General features: G+C 47.5%; 2 protein-coding genes across 16 annotated transcripts; one reads left to right on the plus strand and one right to left on the minus strand.

Annotated features, from left to right (window-relative positions):
* Positions 1–4,467: 4,467 nt before the first annotated feature.
* On the minus strand, positions 4,468–6,261 carry CD14 (CD14 molecule). Its single transcript, XM_008986067.5, has 2 exons — positions 6,155–6,261; positions 4,468–6,065 (listed from the first exon to the last, which is right to left on the minus strand). The coding sequence occupies exons 1-2, from the start codon at positions 6,155–6,157 to the stop codon at positions 4,941–4,943; spliced, it is 1,128 nt and encodes a 375-aa protein (XP_008984315.1). The 5' UTR covers positions 6,158–6,261; the 3' UTR covers positions 4,468–4,940.
* A 5,581-nt stretch (positions 6,262–11,842) lies between these two features.
* TMCO6 (transmembrane and coiled-coil domains 6) lies at positions 11,843–18,374 on the plus strand. 15 transcript variants are annotated; one of them, XM_008986078.5, is made up of 12 exons: positions 11,843–12,005; positions 12,132–12,244; positions 14,350–14,468; positions 14,557–14,740; positions 14,983–15,087; positions 15,252–15,337; positions 15,588–15,707; positions 16,554–16,665; positions 16,769–16,955; positions 17,087–17,181; positions 17,564–17,731; positions 17,961–18,374. In XM_008986078.5, the coding sequence occupies exons 1-12, from the start codon at positions 11,921–11,923 to the stop codon at positions 18,072–18,074; spliced, it is 1,488 nt and encodes a 495-aa protein (XP_008984326.1). In that variant the 5' UTR covers positions 11,843–11,920; the 3' UTR covers positions 18,075–18,374. The 15 variants fall into 15 exon arrangements, with proteins under 15 accessions (XP_008984326.1, XP_054108534.1, XP_008984333.1 ...); XM_054252559.2 differs by having other exon boundaries at positions 17,087–17,169; XM_008986085.5 differs by having other exon boundaries at positions 15,591–15,707.
* The last annotated feature ends 28 nt before the right edge of the window (positions 18,375–18,402 follow it).

An 18,402-nucleotide genomic window follows, 5' to 3' on the forward strand; every position in this document is an offset into this window, starting at 1 on the left:
TAGTTGTTTGCATCAGTACCATAAAAATCTATTTTCTTTAATAGTGAAACACAACTTAAAAAACTGGTTATTTTACCAAGGCTTTAACTAAAATAGTATGCTCTCCTTCAAAAAATCAAACTTGGCCAGGCGCGGTGGCTCATGCCTGCAATCCCAGCACTTTGGGAGGTCCGAGGCAGGTGGGTTGCCTGAGATCAGGAATTAGAGACCAGCCTGGCCATCACGATGAAACCCGTCTCTACTAAAAATGCAACAATTACTCGGGCATGGTGGTGGGCGCCTGTAATCCCAGCTACTTCAGAGGCTGAGGCAGGAGAATTGCTTGAACTCGGGAGGTAGTGCTTGCAGTGAGCCGATATCTTGCCACTGCACTTCAGCCTGGGTGACAGAGCAAGACTCTGTTAAAAAAAAAAAATCCAACTGAATTACAAAGCCAATAAAGCCCTTAAAAAACTGGCCTCGTAATTTGTATGCACAGTCCCTGTACAGGGTTTCTAATCTGTGGCAAGTAAAAAATGTCACTATCGACTGAACCCAGGAGGCGGAGGTTGCATTGAACTGAGATTGCGCCATTGCACTCCAGCCTGGCGACAGAGTGAGCCTCTGTCTGAAAAATAAAAAAGTCACTTTCTTTTTTTTTTTTCCAGACAGAGTCTTGCTCTGTCGCCAGGCGCTGGCGCAATCTCGGCTCACTGCAACCTCTGCTTCCTGGGTTCAGGCAATTCTCCTGCCTCAGCCTCCTGAGAACCTGGGATTACAGGCACGCGCCACCATGCCCAGCTAATTTTTGTGTTTTTAGTAGAGACAGGGTTTCACCATGTTGGCCAGGATGGTCTCGATCTCCTGACCTTGTGATCTGCCCGCCTCGGCCTCCCAAAGTGCTGGGATTACAGGCGTGAGCCACCGTGCTCCGCCAAAAAAGTCACTTTCTAACAGCCAAAAGCCCCAAGTTACCTTAAAACCTAAAAAAAAAAAAAAAAATTACCCAACTCATAGGTATTTAATAGCAGAAAGCATAACTGGGCTTGGCTTTAAAAAGTCTTATCTCAAATTCCTTCTATATAACAAGTTCCATCAAAGCCAATTTAAAAAATCTATGTAGCAAATAATTATTCTTGCTTCACTGTATACAAATAATTAAGCCAAGAATAATAAACCAAACCAATCCTACCATAATTTATCTTTTGATAAAAATAAAACACTAAAAAAATTATGTTTCAGAAATTATAGCCCACCTGTTAAAAGCATTCTTGCCTAATGCTTTTCAACTTTTATTATTTTCTACAGTTTAAATTATATCCATTACAAAAAATTTTTTAAAATCCTGGTAAGTAACCAAGTTTAATTATGTACCAGGTGTGGAGCCAGGGACACCAGCCAGAGTGCAGATAAGGTCTGACCCTTCCTACATAGCTAGAGGGCATGGCTAACTACACATGTCCCTAGGCGTTATCTAGAATCTAATGGCTCCAAAGCAGGTAAATTGAACCATGATCATGTCAAGGAAGCAGATTATGTAGTTTAGTAAAGTCAGTATCCGACCTACCTCATTTAGACAAAATTTCTAAATTTTAAAGACATTTTCATTTTACCAATAATCTTTAAAATTGTCTTTATTTCCCAAAGATTATTAAAGTCACATTAACTAAAGGGCATTATGGTTTTAATTTTTCTGACAAAATATTGAAGTGCTTTTTCTTTAAGACAATTAATTAGAGCTCTTTTATATAAACATCACACACACACAACACATGTAAATACACAGACAGAAGAAGATCCAGTAGTTGTAAGATTTTTCTTTTTCTCTTTTTTTAGATGGAGTTTTGCTCTTGTCACCCAGGCTGGAGTGTAATGGCTTGATTCTTGGCTTACTGCAACCTCCACCTACCATGTTCAAGGAATTCTCCTGGCTCAGCCTCCCAAGTAGCTGAGATTACAGGTGTGCACCACCATGCCCAGCTAATTTTTTTTGTATTATTAGTAGAGACAGGGTTTCACCATGTTGGTCAGGCTGGTCTCAAACTCTGGAGACCTCCAGTGAGCCACCCACCTCAGCCTCCTGAAGTGCTGAGATTACAGGCATGAACCACCATGCCCAGCCATTTTACAGCGTTTCTTTTCTATATCTGAATTGTGAGCATTATTACTATTGCACTGTGGGTCCATTATTAAGTAAAATAAGGGTTACTGAACAAGTACTGCTATATAATAACTGTTGATCTGACAACAGAGACAGCTCCTAAGTTACTGATAAGGTGGTACCGCCTACAGTGTAGATACACTGTACAAAGGGATGATTCATATCTTGGGCATGTGACAGGTTACAATCAAAACAGTCAAAACTTTCGGCTGGATGCAGTGGCTTAGGCCTGTAATCCCACACTCTGGGAGGCCAAGAGCAGTGGATCACCTGAGGTCAAGAGTTCCTGACTAGCTTGGCCAACATGACGAAACCCCGTCTCTACCAAAAATACAAAAATTACCAGGTTGTGGTAATGCATGCATGTAATCCCAGCTAACTCAGGAGGCTGAGACAGGAGGATCGTTTGAACTTGGGAGGCAGAAGTAGCAGTGAGCTGAGAATTGAACCACTGCACTCCAGCCTGGGTGACAGAGAGAGACTCCATCTCAAAAAACAAAACAAAAACTAGTAACAATTAAAAATAATAAAGAAATAAAATGTTACAGTATTTTCACATAACCTACATACATCTCTCACATGCTTTAAATCATCTCTAGGTTTCTTATAATTCCTAATACAATGTAAATGCCATGTAAATAGTTGTTACACTGTATTGTTCAGGGAATCATGACAAAAATATTGTATAAAGTTATCTTCAGGCTATTATCTAAAGTGTGTATTAAACATAAATGAATTTCGTGTTCAGACTTGGGTCCCATCCAAGTTTATCTCATTATGTATATGCAAATATTCCAAAATCTGAAAAAAATCCAAAACCAAAGTTTTTAGGGAGCATTTTAAATAAAGAATAAACTTATATAACATATCAATCCTCAACAATATCTGCTCCCTTTCTCTGTTTTACTTGTCTTTACAACATATTGCAATCAGATATATATATATATATCTTTTTTTTTAGATGGAGTTTCGCTCTTGTTACCCAGGCTGGAGTGCAATGGCTCGATCTTGGTTCACCGCAACCTCCGCCTCCTGAGTTCAGGCAATTCTCCTGCCTCAGCCTCCTGAGTAGCTGGGATTACAGGCATGCGCCACCATGCCCTGCTAATTTTTTGTATTTTTAGGAGAGACGAGGTTTCACCATGTTGACCAGGATGGTCTCGATCGCTTGACCTCATGATCCACCCGCCTCAGCCTCCCAAAGTGGTGGGATTACAGGCGTGAGCCACCGTGCCCGGCCGCAATCAGATATATCACTCTTAAAAAAATTTTTTTTTGCAATCATATATGTTACATCACCACTACTGACTTAGCTCAGGCTACCATAACAAAATACCATATACTGGTGGCTTAAACAACAGAAATTTATGTTCTTACAGTTATTTCTCACACATAAAAAACCATCATTTATGTGTTTTCCTCCCGTATTGTATTGAAATTCCCTGAGGATGTGGATGTTTCTGATTCATCTTTGTATACTAGGCTTTAGCACAAGGCCTGAGGTGAAATAGGGGTTTTGTAACCATTTGATGAAGTGTGATCAGAGCTATCCAAGGGAAAAAAATGCCTTTAGATGATTAATTTTCTTAAACTAGAAATCTTCCAACTGGCTGGTTGAAGGCCCCTTGGGGATATTCTAGTGGGCATTCAGCTAATTTAGCTATTTTCTGACATATTTTGAATCTGGTTCTGGTAAAGTCTGTAACTCTCTTATCAATGTTAATTTCCATTCCATCCTATCTGTGTGGCTCTAGATGTTGGCCAAAGGCAAGCAGGACTGCTGGGCCTATAAGCCTCTTCCCACCTCTCTCCCTGTGAGGCAGGCATCTCACTCTCTTATGGATGTGGCTGCCTCCTCACTGAAATGAAGAAGAGACTCAGAAGAAATGACACCTCTTGATGGCTGATGCCCTACGTTTCTGAGTTAATGAGGACTAGAGGACACATCCTGTTTTTCAGAAGTTTTGCAGGGTCTATCAAAAATAGGCTAGTTTTGAGATGCTATCCTATTTGCCAGTCAGTCACCCTGAAAAGGTTGTCTACATATGTACTAACAGCATCCAGGATCTCTAGTTCAGAGACAGACTGTATCTCCCGTTTGTTCCCCGGGCGGAAATTCCCCATTATGTGGGGGAGTGACTGGGTGAAAGCCTCTGGGTGCAGAGAGGTTTTACAAGAGAGAAACCCTAATATTATGAAACTCAGTAATTGTGCAGGTTAGGAGGCTATCCCTCTTCCTTGAGTGGTAAGGGAGACGGAGAGGGAGAGCGGTGTGTGTGTGTGTGTGTGTGTGTGTGTGAGAGAGAGAGAGAGAGACTAAGGGAATAAGCAAATGGCTGTGGGTTTTATTACCTTGGAAAGGGAGCAGATGGCTTCTTGGGAAGTGCATAAGAGAGGAAATATTTTGTATCTTCCAAATATCATACAAATATCTTTTAATCCAGACGCCATTAATCTGCTCAGAAAGCCCTGACTGCACAGACACTCATTGTTTCTCCCATGTAGTTCCGGCCAGGAGTCCTTTCCCGGTTCCTTCTATTCCAGCAGTTCTTTTTTTGGGGAGGACATGTAGGATTTCTTAGGGAGTTAGGATGAAGAAAGCCTAAGTATGATGAATTCCCCATCCAGCACATAGCAGACATCCAATAAAGGTCTGTTAAATGAATGACAGGGACCCGTTGTTTAAGATTTTAATAAAGGTAGGGCAAAGGGTTGTATCAGTCGAAAAGTCCTCAAAGTCCTGATGGGACTCCCCAGAAGCCAAGGCAGTCTGGGCCCATTCATTATTCTCTCTTGGATGTTAGGCAAAGCCCCGGACCCCTTGGAGCACCACCAGGGTTCCCGACACTCCCACCGACAGGGTCGAACGTGCACAGGCTGGGACCATGCCAGAGTTCGGCGAGCCCTCTTGGGGGAGGGCACTTCCAGGGACCAGGAAAGGATTCCCGTCCAGTATCAGGTTATCCACCTTGGGCAACTCGTCACGCTTCGGCGCCCTGTTCAGCCTGTTGCAGCTAAGATCGAGCACGCTGAGCTTGGCCGGCAGTCCTCTAGGCACCTGTTCCAGCCCAGCAAACGACAGATTGAGGGAGTTTAGGGCACTGGACCACACGCATCTTGGAGCGCTGGGGTTTGCGGTGGCGCGCAGCGAGTTGTGGCTGAGGTCTAGGCTGTGGGGCTGCACACCTGACGCCGCCAGCGCAGCGCACACGTCTGTGGGCGTCTCCATTCCTGTGTTGCGCAGCGCTAGATTCTGGAGGGCTGGGAATTTGTGCGGACAGAGAGCCGCGATCAGTCCGCGTTCGCCCAGTCCAGCATTGTCAGACAGGTCTAGGCTGGTGAGGTCCGGGAAGGCGCGAATCTGTTCGCAGGAAAAGGCAAGCGAGTGTGCTTGGACAATGCTTAGTGCCTTAAGGCCTGGGTGGAGCCACTGCTGCAGCTCCGCGAGCCAGGAACGCCCTGCTGCCCACGACACGTTGCGAAGGTGCAAGCTGGAAAGTGCAAGCCCTTTGGCTTCCAGAGGCAGCGGAGGCATGGTGTCGGTTATCTCTAGGTCCTCGAGCGTCAGTTCCTTGAGGCGGGAGTACGCTAGCACACTCAGGGCGCCTACCAGTAGCTGAGCAGGAACCTTTGCGGCTCCCACTGTGAGCCGCCGCACGCGGAGAGCCTTGACTGTGTCAGCATACTGCCGCGGGTCAGCGTTGGCATCGACGCGCTTTAGAAGTGGCTCCAGGCTGCGGCCGCCGCCACGGATCTCCACCTCGACAGCAGCCACACATTGGAAGGCTTCGGACCAGTCGGGCTGAGGTTCGGAGAAGTTGCAAACGCAACGGAAATCGTCATCGTCCAGCTCACAAGGTTCTGGCGTGGTCGCAGAGACGTGCACCAGCGGCAGTAGCAGCAGCAACAAGCAGGACGCGCGCTCCTGGGGAGAGAGCAGAGGTCGAGGAGGCTCCATCCGGCCCCTGTGGCTCCCCGAGTGGCCCGCGTTCAACCCCAATCTCCAACACTTACCATGGTCGATAAGTCCTCCGAGCCTCTGAGCTCCGGACAGGCTTTGGAAGGGCTTTAGCTTCTTTCCTACACAGCGGCACCCGCCGGCTTCCAGGTTTCACACTTGTGAACTCTTCGGTTGCCTCTAAGAGTTTATGTAATCCTGGGATGTCACTCAGTTCCCTCCTCTGTGAACCCTGATCACCTCCCCATCTCTCTTCCTCCCAGCCAGCCGCTTCCTTTCTTGGAAATATTGCAGTGAAGGATGTTGCAGGGAGGGGAGCCGCAAAAGGAAGGATTTTGCAGGGTATCTAGGGTTCTGTGTCCCCTGGCAGTATCCTGATGACTCAGGCGCCCCAGGCGTTGAGTGGCCTGATGACTCAGGTGTCTAAGGCTTCTCTGGTGGGTATGGGAAACGGATGGTCCTCAGTGCCTTAGGCCAGTACCATACTCTGCACTGTCGGCCCCACAATCCCCCCACCTTATATCTCAGAGACCTTACTTGATTTGTTTCTTTGACTTCTCCATTGTCTTGGTTTCTGTTGATCTCCCACCACCCATATCCAAGTCCTTGAATATCCTCAGATATTTAACTGGATGTTTTGTGGAAGAGATTGTGAACTTCGTCTGTTGCCACCAAGAGGCAGAATTAGAGTTCAATAAAAGCAAGTTGGTCTGAAGAACAATTCCTCCTTCCTTTTTTTCTTGCTCCTTTGTTTAAGTTATAACTTTCTTAAAAGTGGAGGTGTTTAATGGAGACACATTGGCCAGGTCGCTGAATCACTTACAGTAACCATATTTTGTCCTGAAATTGGGACACAAGGTATTTTGAACCAGTTTTTTCACTTGCAGTTTGCTCTCTCCTGCCCTCCCCTCAGTACAATTTCTGTGCCCTAGAAAGGAAGGGATGAGACTATGTTGAATGAGGATTAATTAGTAACTCACCTGTTTAACAAAAAACAAACAAACAGAAACAAAAAGCAAAACCAGTAAATGACCCAGAGGGTAAGGAGCTATGCATTTACAACAGCCCTACAGCCCTCACAGGTCCACATCCATAGACCTCTGGGGAAAGAACTATATGAGTTTTTTTTTTTTTTTTTTTTTTTTTTTTTTTTTTTTTTGGACAGAGTCTTTCTCTGTTGCCCAGGCTGGAGTGCAGGGGCGTGATCTCAACTCACTGCAACCTCTGCCTTCCAGGATCAAGCGACTGTTTTGTCTCAGCCTCCCGAGTAGCTGGGATTACAGGTGCCTACCACCACACCAGCCTAATTTTTGTAATTTTAGCAGAGACTGGGTCATTTTGGCCAGGATGGTCTCAAACTCCTGATCCTAGGTGATCCGTCCACCTCGGCCTCTCAAACGGCTGGGATTACAGGTGTGAGCCCATGCTATGCCTGAAGGTCTTTTTAAAATTCCCACTTTCTCTTTAGTTAAGAAGTAGCTGCAACTTTGTCCCTAATCCAAACAAGAAGGCTCATTACTGCCCCCTGTGGGTCCTGTTGGGCATACCCTAATGCACTGGGCCATGCTTCAGTGCCATGCCAGGTCCCTGTGATATCCCTGAGGACTAAGATGTGAGTATATCTGACTCGAAGTCAAATAGCCAGTCTTGGAATCCCAGCTTTACCACTGAGGTTGTGAGACTTGGGCCTCCCTTTTGTAAAATGGAGATAATAGTATTACCTGTTTGTGAGTAAAGTCTTCGGCACAGAGCCACATCTTTTCAGGGTAGTCTTGATAACTAGTCTTTCTCAAAGTCTCTGCATTCAGAGAACTCAGGCCACTGAAGCCTGACACCTCATCATCTTGGGGGGGGGCACTCTAGGTGCGGAGGTCCAAGCTAAGAGGGGCAATGATGGTTCTGCAAAGGTCTCCAACTCACAGCTTGATTCAACGAATATCTATCATTTGTCTACCTAAAACTAGGGTTGGTGGAGAGCTCTGGGATGCAGACATGACCAAGACACAGTTCCTGAAGTGCTCCAGTAGGTGGGTAGAGCAAACATGAACTCAGAACTTCAGTCCCTAGTGCAGAAGGCTCTTAGAGAATAGAAACCAAGGGTTCATGGTGTTGGGGGAGGGCCGGGGGGTGGGGCGAGGAACATGATCTGGAGAAAGGAACACCCAACTTTGTACAAGACAGGACGTGGGGCTGGTTCTTACAGGGTTAACAGTGTTGCCACACAGGTAGACACAGAAAGGCAGTTTGGGCAGCTGTAGTTGTCTGAGTAGACACTAGGCAGAACATAGCTTTTGGCTGGGAACTTGTTTCATCTTCCCCACCTGGAGTGTGTGTTTTAGAAGCCAGCCTGGGTTAGGTGTGGTCGCTTATACCTGTAATTCTAGCATTATGAGAGGCCAAGCTAAAAGGATCATTTGAGGCTGAGTTCCAGGCTGCAATAAGCCATGATTGCACCACTGCACTGTAGCCTGAGCAACAGAGCAAGACCTTGGCTCAAGAAATATAAAATTTTTTTTAAAAAGTTTTTCTTGGCTGGGCGTGGTGGCTCACACCTGTAATGCCAGCATTTTGGGAGGCCAAGATGGGCAGATCACCTGAGGTCAGGAGTTCGAGACCAGCCGGGCCAACATGGCAAAACCCTGTCTCAATAAAAATAGAAAAAAATTAGCCAGACATGGCAGTGGGCACCTGTAATCCAAGCTATTTGGGAGGCTGAGGAAGGAGAATTGCTTGAACCCAAGAAGCAGAGGTTGCAGTGAGCCGAGATGGCACCACTGCACTCCAGCCTGGGTGATAAGAGTGAAACTCTGCCTAAAAAGAAAAAAAAAAGTTATTTCTTGGAGAAATAAGAAAATAAAATTTAAAATTTTTTTAAATTAAAAAAAGAAGCCAGCCAGTTGCATGAGGAAGGAATCAAGATCCAGGCCCTATTCCTGGCCTGGATCTGGCCAGAGCATGGTGCATAGCAGGTGCTCAATAAATGGCTGTCCAGGGGCTGGATGGATACTGGGAGAGAAGATATGGAGGATGGAATGATGGTCTGTAGATATTTAAATGTGTTGTTTTGTAGAGATTGCAGATTTCATTGATTAACTCCAAGGGGTAGAATTAAGTTCAAGGGAAGGAAGTTGGCTGGTCGCGGTAGCTCAAGCCTGTAATCCCAGCACTTTGGGAGGCCAAGGCGGGTAGATCACGAGGTCAAGAGATAGAGACCATCCTGGTCAACATGGTGAAACCCTGTCTCTACTAAAAATACAAAAAATTAGCTGGGCACGGTGGCGTGTGCCTGTAATCCCAGCTACACAGAAGGCTGAGACAGGAGAATTGCCTGAACCCAGGAGGCCAAGGTTGCGGTGAGCCGAGATCACGCCATTGCACTCCAGCCTGGGTAACAAGAGCGAAACTCCGTCTCAAAAAAAAAAGGGAAGAAATTTAGTTTTAAGAACAATCTTTTTCTAGATTTTTCCTTACTTGAACCTTTTCCTAAGTTATATAGCTTTCTAAAAATTAGAGGCTTCCCATAAAAATTCTTAGGTGCCACCAGGACGCTAATTTCTTGGAGCTGCTAGGTGAATCTGGGAGGAGACAACATCAAATAATTTACTACAACTTAATGACAGCTGTGAAAAGAGTTATGAAGAAGCTGGGTCACTGGTATAGTGGTTCTGAGTAGGTGACACTGGACTTGAGATGTTGAGAGAAGGATGCTGGTAGAGAGAAGAGGTAGAAGTGCAGGCAGAGAAAACAGCTTGTGCAAGAGCCTCTCCTAGGAGTGGGAGTGGGGTGGAGAAGAAAAAGAGCAGGGGCTGTTAACAGAGAGAAGGTCCCAAATGAGGTGAGTCCAGATTGGAGAGGTATGCAGGGGTTAGACCGTATAGGGGTTAGTTGGTCACAGTTCCAATTTTGAGCGTGAGGAACATGGTTTTTTATTCACTAGTGTTTCCTCACTGCCTAGTAGATTAGTGGCACTCAACATTTGGTGAAAGATTTCATCCTAAAAATAATGGGAACTCAGTTTTATGCAGAGCAAATAATTATATGTTTCTCATTTTCATCACATATAAAATGAGAAAATAATGGTCATTGTGGTGAACATTCTGTAAAGCAAAAATAAAATTCTAAGGCCCACCACAACCATTTGAATGGACTTCCTTCTCAGCCAGGGCTCTTTTAAAATTTAACGGGAGAGACTGTTTCAGGCCATGATGGGAAGTGGGAGTCAAACATGCCTCATTATACCTCTCCAGTGTTAACATCAACACAGACTTTAAGCTTGATAAGAAACATCTTACAACCTATTCTCTCTGAAGCCTAGGACTTGAAGGTTTCCTCTACAAATAAAAACTGGGGTCTCCACAATCCTTTATCTTTTTTTTTTTGAGACGGAGTTTCGCTCTAGTTACTCAGGCTGGAGTGCAATGGCGCGATCTCGGCTCACCGCAACCTCCACCTCCTGGGTTTAGGCAATTCTCCTGCCTCAGCCTCCTGAGTAGCTGGGATTACAGGCACGCGCCACCATGCCCAGCTAATTTTTTTGGTATTTTTAGTAGAGACGGGGTTTCACCATGTTGACCAGGATCTCTTGACCTCGTGATCCACCCGCCTCAGCCTCCCAAAGTGCTGGGATTACAGGCTTGAGCCACCGCGCCCGGCCAATCCTTTATCTTAACCCAGACATTCCCTTACACTGATCTCAGGTCTTTAGAGAAACTCAACCAGTCGTCAACTAGAAAAATTTTAAATCTACCTATAAGCTGGAAGCCCGCCCCCCCCACTGCCCCACTTTCAGTTGTCCCGCCTTTCGGTTGTCCCACAAACCAATTTCTCTCCTTCCCTCTCTCCCTCCCTCTCTCCGTCCCTACATCCCTCTCTCCTTCCCTCCCTCTCTTCTTTCTTTTTTTTTAAGACGGAGTTTCACTCTTGTCGCCCAGGCTGGAGTGCAATGGCACGATCTCCGCTCACTGAAACCTCCGCTTCGTAGGTTCAAGCGATTCTATTGCCTCAGGCTCCCGAGTAACTGGGATTACAGGCACCCACCACCACGTCTGACTATTTTTTGTATTTTTAGTAGAGATGGTTGGCCAGGCTGGTCAGTTCCTGACCTCAGTTGATCCGCCCGCCTCGGCCTCCCAAAGTGCTGGAATTACAGACTTAATCCACCGCGCCCGGCCCATCCAATGTATTTCTTAAAATTAATTGGATTGCAGTCTCATGTCTCCCGAAAATATATAAAACGAAACTGTACCCCAACCACATTGGGCACATGTTCTCAGGACCTCCCGAGAGCTGTATCACGGGACATGGTCACTCATATTTGGATCGGAATAAGTCTCTTCAAATATTTTACAGAGTTTGACTCTTTTCGTTGACAATTCAATGACACTTCAAGCGTTTTTGGCAGTGCTCATCAATGGGATCCGCATTAATGATGAAATGGCACCGTGGCTCTTCCCTGAGCTCGGTGTTGTTTTGAACGTTCATCTGGTGCGTCTTGTGGGTGGGGAAGTTGTGTTTGCTGAGTAGATTGTGACACTGCTGGCTTGGGGCGGTAGAGGTCAGGGATGAGTAACTTTTTTTCCTAGAATTGGTAAGACGAGAAATCAAACCGAGGCGGAGCGGCGCCTCTAGCCCTCGCCCAGCCCGCAGTCCCCACCCTGCGTCAGCTCGCCGAGCCCCGCCCTCACCAAGTGCCCACCCGGAGCCTCGCGCCCTCCCCTTCTGGGCCCGCCCCGTGCTGCGGCTGCGCAGTCAGTGCCATCTTCTACGCTCCGCCGGGCGTAGTGCCCGCTGTTTCTTTGCGGCTTTCCGCCTTCCGCTCCACCATGTGGAGCCGACGACAGGGCCGCCTTAGGCCAGTGGTCTGCGGGGTGGAGGAGCTAAGGCGCCGCCGGCGGGAGCGGGAGGCAGGTGTGGGCGGGCGAGGGAGCGCGGGGGGTTATGGCGGTCGGAGATAGGCTGAGGCCGCAGGCTCGGAGCCGCGGGTTCTGGATCCTGGTAGTCCTTCCCAATCTCATCTGGCTTCTCTGCCCACAGTACTGCGGAAGGCGCGGAGGGAGCAGCAGCTGGTCAGCAAGAGGCTGCTGAGAGACGACGCCCCGGAGGAAGCTGGAGAGGGATGTGTGTCTGCGATCCTCGGGGAAACCGAGGTGAGGGGGCAAAGCGGGGTGCGCAAAGCAGGGTGCGCAGGAGTCCACGCCCGCTGGCGCTAGACTCCCGGGACTACTTGAGGTCGGCCCCAAACCTGAACGCAATGCACTCTACACTTCCGTTCCCCAGTGGGTCAAGCCAGAAAGGGGAATCATTCTGCACAACTCTCTCTCTGACCCTAAACCCATCAATCCTAGTTGTTTACCTCCTAAAGAGCTTTGGAGTCGTTACATGCCTCACCATTGCAGCTGCCGCCACCACCTCCTCTCTGGATACTACTGCAGCCTCCTGAGGTTACCCACATCTATGCTTGTCAAGGTCAATACGTCCTTTAAAAACACCTGGAGATCAAAATCCTTCCTGTGCCCTGCGGCCTCTTCCTACCTCCAGTTTTATCAGTTTTCTCATCCCAGCCACTGTCCCCTTTTCAGTTCCTGCAACGATTTCAGTTTTTTCGAGAGTTCCTTGAGACTTTTTCGTGTCTTAAGGCCTTGGCATTGGTTACGTCTAACGTGGGTTTCTTTTGATATTCTGTCTTAACAGCCTACTTGTTTCTTGTCGAATGTTAATCATTATCATTGCTTGTTTATTGTTATTTCTCTAAACTTTAAATGCAGGAAAGCCTAGATCCTATATTATTTGTTAACAATGAAAACCCAGTTGCCTGCACATTGTCTGGCATATAGTTAAGCGCTCAGTATTGATTGAATGAGTGAATGAAAGGATTTAGTCAAGCATTGGGTATCCCCTATATTTGTATTATGTTTACATACATAGTTTACCATACATGCTATGTTGACATATATAGTTATCAACTTATTCCTAGCTCATACTATTCCATTGTGTGCTTACTTTATGCCAAGACACTGTGCTGGTCACTGAGATACACAAAGATGAAAAGATAGAGTCCTGGCTGGGCCTGGTGGCTCACATCTGTAATCCCAGCAATTTGGGAGGCCGAGGCGGGCAGATCACCTGAGGTCGGGATTTCCAGACCAGCCTGACCACTATGGAGAAACCCTGTCTCTACTAAAAATAAAAAATTAGCTGGGTGTGGTGGCGCATGCCTATAATCCCAGCTACTCAGGAGGCTGAGGCAGGAGAATCGTTTAAACCTGGGAGGTGGAGGTTGCAGTGAGCCTGGTTTGAGCCACTGCACTCCAGCCTGGGGGCAATAAGAGCGAAACTCTTCTCTCAAAAAAAAAAAAAAAAAAAAAAAAAAAAAGATATAAGAGTCCCTTTCTTTGAGGTGCTCACAGCCAGTGAAGAAGACAGATAACAGGCCGGGCACAGTGGCTCATGCCTATAATCCCAGCACTTTGGGAGGCTGAGCGGATGGATCACGAGGTCAAGAGATCGAGACCATCCTGGTCAATGAGGTGAAACCCTGTCTCTACTAAAAATACAAAAATTAGCTGGGCATGGTGGTGTGCGCCTGTAGTCCCAGCTACTCAGGAGGCTGAGGCAGGAGAATTGCTTGAACCAGGAAAGCAGAGGTTGTGGTGAGCTGAGATCGTGCCATTGCACTCCAGTCTGGGTAACAACAGTGAAACTCCGTCTAAAAAAAAAGACAGATATCATAAGGGAAGGAAACATGAGGAACAAGAGAAACTTCCAAGTCTCAAAAAGAGCTAACTTCCCAGAGGGAATGAGGAGCAGAAATCTGAAGAGTGGGAAGCTGGACAGGGTATCCAGGCAGAAGGAATATCATGTGCAAAAGCTCGGAAGTATTAAAAAAAAAAAAAAAAAACCCAGTTCGTGTTGTGTTAGTTGTTAAGAGTGTAGATTGCATGGAGAGAATAGCTGGAGGAGTAGTTTTCACCAGGCTGAGAGGTTTAAATATCCTTAGATATTGTTATTCTCATTTTCAGGTGAGGAAACTTAGGTTCAGGTCCCATGTGGAGTAAGTGGCAGGGCTGGTATTCGAACTCAGTTCTGATTCTCTGTCCACTCCACTGCAAGGAAGTGGTGCTTATTAGTCACATTAGTGTGAATGACAAGTTCTGGAGGTGGTGTGATATTGGAAGGCTCACAGGTGAAGTGGGCATTGAGAGACTTAGGACTTGCTTCCGGCACCTATGTGTTCTCCTTTCCCTGCTCTGAGTTCCAGGTCCAGCAGCTCCTGCGGCAAGCCCAGCGGGGGACAGAGGAAAAGAGAGAGAGGGCTCTGGTCAGCCTTCGTCGAGGCTTGCAGCACCCTGAAACTCAGCAAACCTTCATCCAGTTAGTATGGGTGGTGTGGGAGAGGTGGGAGCTGGGTCTCTGAGGGATGGACCACAAGCTGAGCAGGGCTCTGGTACTCATTTTGTAGGCTGGAGGGCAGCATGCGGACCCTGGTTGGGCTCCTTACCAGCAACCAGGCCCAGCTGCAGCTCGAGGCGGCTCGGTGCCTGCATGAGCTCTCTCACTCCGAGCAGTCTACTGTTGCTGAGGCCTGCCTGCCAGCCACTTCCTACCTTCTCACCTACCTCTCCAGTCACAGCTCAGACTTCATAGTAAGCCCTGTGCCTTCCTATCTTGTTCTTGGCTTAGATTTTAAAATTTGTGCTTTTGGGACCAGTTTGAGCTGGCAGGTGGGAGGAAGAAAACATGTTCACCCTACAGCCATGTCTATACCCATCATCTCCCCACCCTCTTGTGAGCCTCAAGGATAGCTGCTCCAGTGTCCCCAACACCTCCCCTCCCTTAACCTGGCATGAAACAGATCAAGCCCAGTGTTTTTGTTGCCTGTTCTCAGGAGCTGTGTCTGTATACACTGGGTAACCTGATTGTGGAGAGTGAGGCTGTGAGAAGGCAGCTCCTGCCACAAGGCATTGTTCCAGCCTTGGCTGCCTGCATCCAGGTGACTCCTTTCTTCCTCCCTGGGCAACCCTTCCTTTGCTCCTCCCCACATGCTCCATCTCCTTTGGTTAGGTAGCTCTAGCCTCTGCCCTGTGCCTAGGGGCTGAGTCTCTGGAGACCTTAAGACTCAGCTTTCAGTCAGATTCTTACCCTGTCTACTTCCAGTCCCCCCATGTGGCTGTGCTGGAAGCTCTCGGATTTGCCTTGTCCCAGCTTCTACAGGCTAAGGAAGCTCCAGAGAAGATCATCCCGTGAGTAAAATTGTCTTTAGATGTGCAGCCAGAAGTGATCCACTCATTACTATAGTTCCCAGATGCCTGAGTGATTTCCAAAGCTTTTGCACTTTTAACTTCATGTGTCTGGCTAGAAATAGTTGTAGGTTTGGACATTTTTCCCACCTGGGAAGGGCTTTGGGTTTGGACACTTTCCCATCTTTTATAAGGGTTTGGTAAAAGCCACTGGCATCTTCGTGGTTCCTACTCACAGCCCTGTTTCTGCCAGCAGCTCCATCTTGGCCTCCACTCTCCCTCAGCACATGCTACAGTTGTTGCAACCTGGCCCAAAGCTGAACCCTGGGGTCGCTGTGGAGTTTGCCTGGTGCCTTCATTACATCATCTGCAGGTAACGTAGGCCAGTTGGGAAGGTACCACAGATCTTCCCTGAGGCCGCTTCCATGACACTCAACTCTTTGAACTTGTGTCTGGAATTGCTGTAGTGAGTTTTCATTCCTCCACTGTCCTCTCTCTTTTTGGAGCCTGGGAGACCCACAGACATCAGCTGTTTCTCTTCTTTTTTTTTTGTTTTTGAGACAGTCTTGCTCTGTCTCCAGGCTGGAGTGTAGTGGCACAATCTCGGCTCACTGCAACCTCTACCTCCTGGGTTCCAGCGATTCTTCTACCTCAGTCTCCCGAGTAGCTGGGACCACAGGCGTATGCCACCACGCCTGGGTAATTTTTTTTTTTTTTTGTATTTTTAGTAGAGATGGGGTTTCACCATTTAGGCAGGTTGGTCTCCATCGCTTGACCTTGTGATCCGCCCGCCTCAGCCTCCCAAAGTGCTAGGGTTATAGGTGTGAGCCACCACGCCCGCCTGTTTCTCTTCTTCTTCTTCTTTTTTTTTTTTTTTTTTGAGATGGAGTTTCGCTTTGTTACCCAGGCTGGAGTGCAATGGCACCATCTTGGCTCACCGCAACCTCCGCCTTCTGGGTTCAAGCAATTCTCCTGCCTCAGCCTCCCGAGTAGCTGGTACTACAGGCGTGCACCACCATGCCCAGCTAATTTTTGTATTTTTAGTAGAGACTGGGTTTCACCTTTTTGACCAGGATGGTCTCGATCTCTTGACCTCGTGATCCACCCATCTTGGCCTCCCAAAAGGGATTATAGGCGTGAGCCACTGCACCTGGCCGTTTCTCTTCTTAAAGGTGGAATTGACTATATACATAGTGACTGCTTGCTTCCTGTTGCCCAGCCAGGTTAGCAATTCCCTGCTTATTGTCCATGGGGCTCTGTCTACTTTGGGGTTGCTGCTGTTGGATATGGCTGAGGCTGTCCAGAGAACTGAGGATACAGGACTGGAGCTGGTAGGTAAGGAGAACAGGTGAAATTCTGGGAGATGTTTCCTCATACTGTGGAATGCAGGTAACCTCTTCCTCCTTACACCTGACCCCCAATTTGTCTTTGCAGCTGGCATGCCCTGTGCTTCGATGTGTAAGCAACCTGCTAACTGAGGCAGAAATGGAGACTGTCGGAGGGCAAATGCAGCTCAGAGATGAGCGCGTTGTGGCAGCCTTATTTATCCTTCTGCAGTTCTTTTTCCAGAAACAGCCCAGTCTGCTTCCTGAGGGCCTCTGGCTCCTCAACAACCTCACTGGTATGCACCATCTGCCCAAGGCTGGACATTTGGATAATGGGGATATTTCCTCATGGCCTAGGCTGAGGTGGGTAGGATTGGCAGGGGTGGTGGGGGAAAGCAGTTTTTTCACCCTGGTACTTCTCTTCCAGCAAACAGTCCTAGTTTCTGTACCTCCTTGCTCTCCCTGGATCTGATTGAGCCCCTCTTGCAGCTGTTGCCAGTATCTAATGTGGTGAGCGTAATGGTATGTAGTGGGGTCACTTGAATCCAAGATCTGGTAGTCAGATTGTATGGGAGAGCAGTCCTGAGCCCTCAGAAGTACCCTTAGCTGAGAGCCAGCTGGTGGTGTAGTGGGGCCTCGGGGCCCCAACCAGTCTAGGTGTGTGTCCCTTAAACTGGATTATTTATCCTTGGACAAATCAACTAACCACCTTAAACTTCAGTGTCCTCACTTATAATTGGGGATAATAATTCTCATACTCCTACAACTGCCTCATAGGAGTTGAGGACATGCATGTAGAAGAGCTTGGTATGGTCCCTGGGCATGTGGTCAGCATGCCATATATTTCAGCTGTTATGATCTTTGCATTTCATTCTTTGTAGACTATATATATGTCTGTCTGCAGGTGCTCACAGTTCTGTGCAATGTTGCAGAGAAGGGTCCTGCCTACTGCCAGAGGCTGTGGCCAGGACCCCTGCTTCCTGCCTTACTGCAGACACTATTGTTTTCTGACACTGAAGTAGTAGGCCAGAGTTTAGAGCTGCTGCATCTGCTGTTCCTGTATCAGCCAGAGGTATAGGTTTCTGGCCCACATCCCCAATCACCCTGTTCTGAAGCCACACAGTGGCTCCCTTCCTGTTTAGTCCTAACTATGGTGGTTTCTCTGGGTCTGGCTAACCTATATAGGTTCCATGTCAGAACCTTCATCCTCTTGTGGGGAATGCACCCATGAGGCTGTGGAAATTGAGTCTTAGGACACAGAGACCAAGGTGTGTTGAATTTTTTTTCTTCCTTGCCCCTAGGCTGTTCAGGTATTCCTGCAGCAGTCAGGGCTGCAGGCCCTGGAAAAGCATCATGAGGAGGCCCAGCTCCAGGATCGTGTGTATGCTCTCCAGCAGACAGCTCTTCAAGGGTGATCTTCTTTCTCAGTGTTATTCATTCCCCTCTCTTAACCTCAACCTTCTTTGTCCAGTAGAGTCTTTAGAGATTTAGGACCATAATGAGGTCTCATGCACTCTACTCCCACACCTAAGCCAAGACCTTTGGGTCTCAGCTTCTCGTTCACTCAGCACTATCTAGGCAGGAGGACCAAAGGGGACTTAGTGTAGTCTACTTATTCTGGGGCCCCAGAATCCCTGTCCCCCACCCCCTTCATTTTTGCTTCAGCAGCTGGTAGCCTTTGATGAGACAGAATAAAGTTTTATTTTTATATTAAACTACTTTGCCTCACTGGTTGCATAGTAA

This window comes from Callithrix jacchus, chromosome 2 (assembly GCF_049354715.1).
Source record: "Callithrix jacchus isolate 240 chromosome 2, calJac240_pri, whole genome shotgun sequence".
In the NCBI taxonomy this organism is placed as follows: Eukaryota; Metazoa; Chordata; class Mammalia; order Primates; family Cebidae; genus Callithrix; species Callithrix jacchus.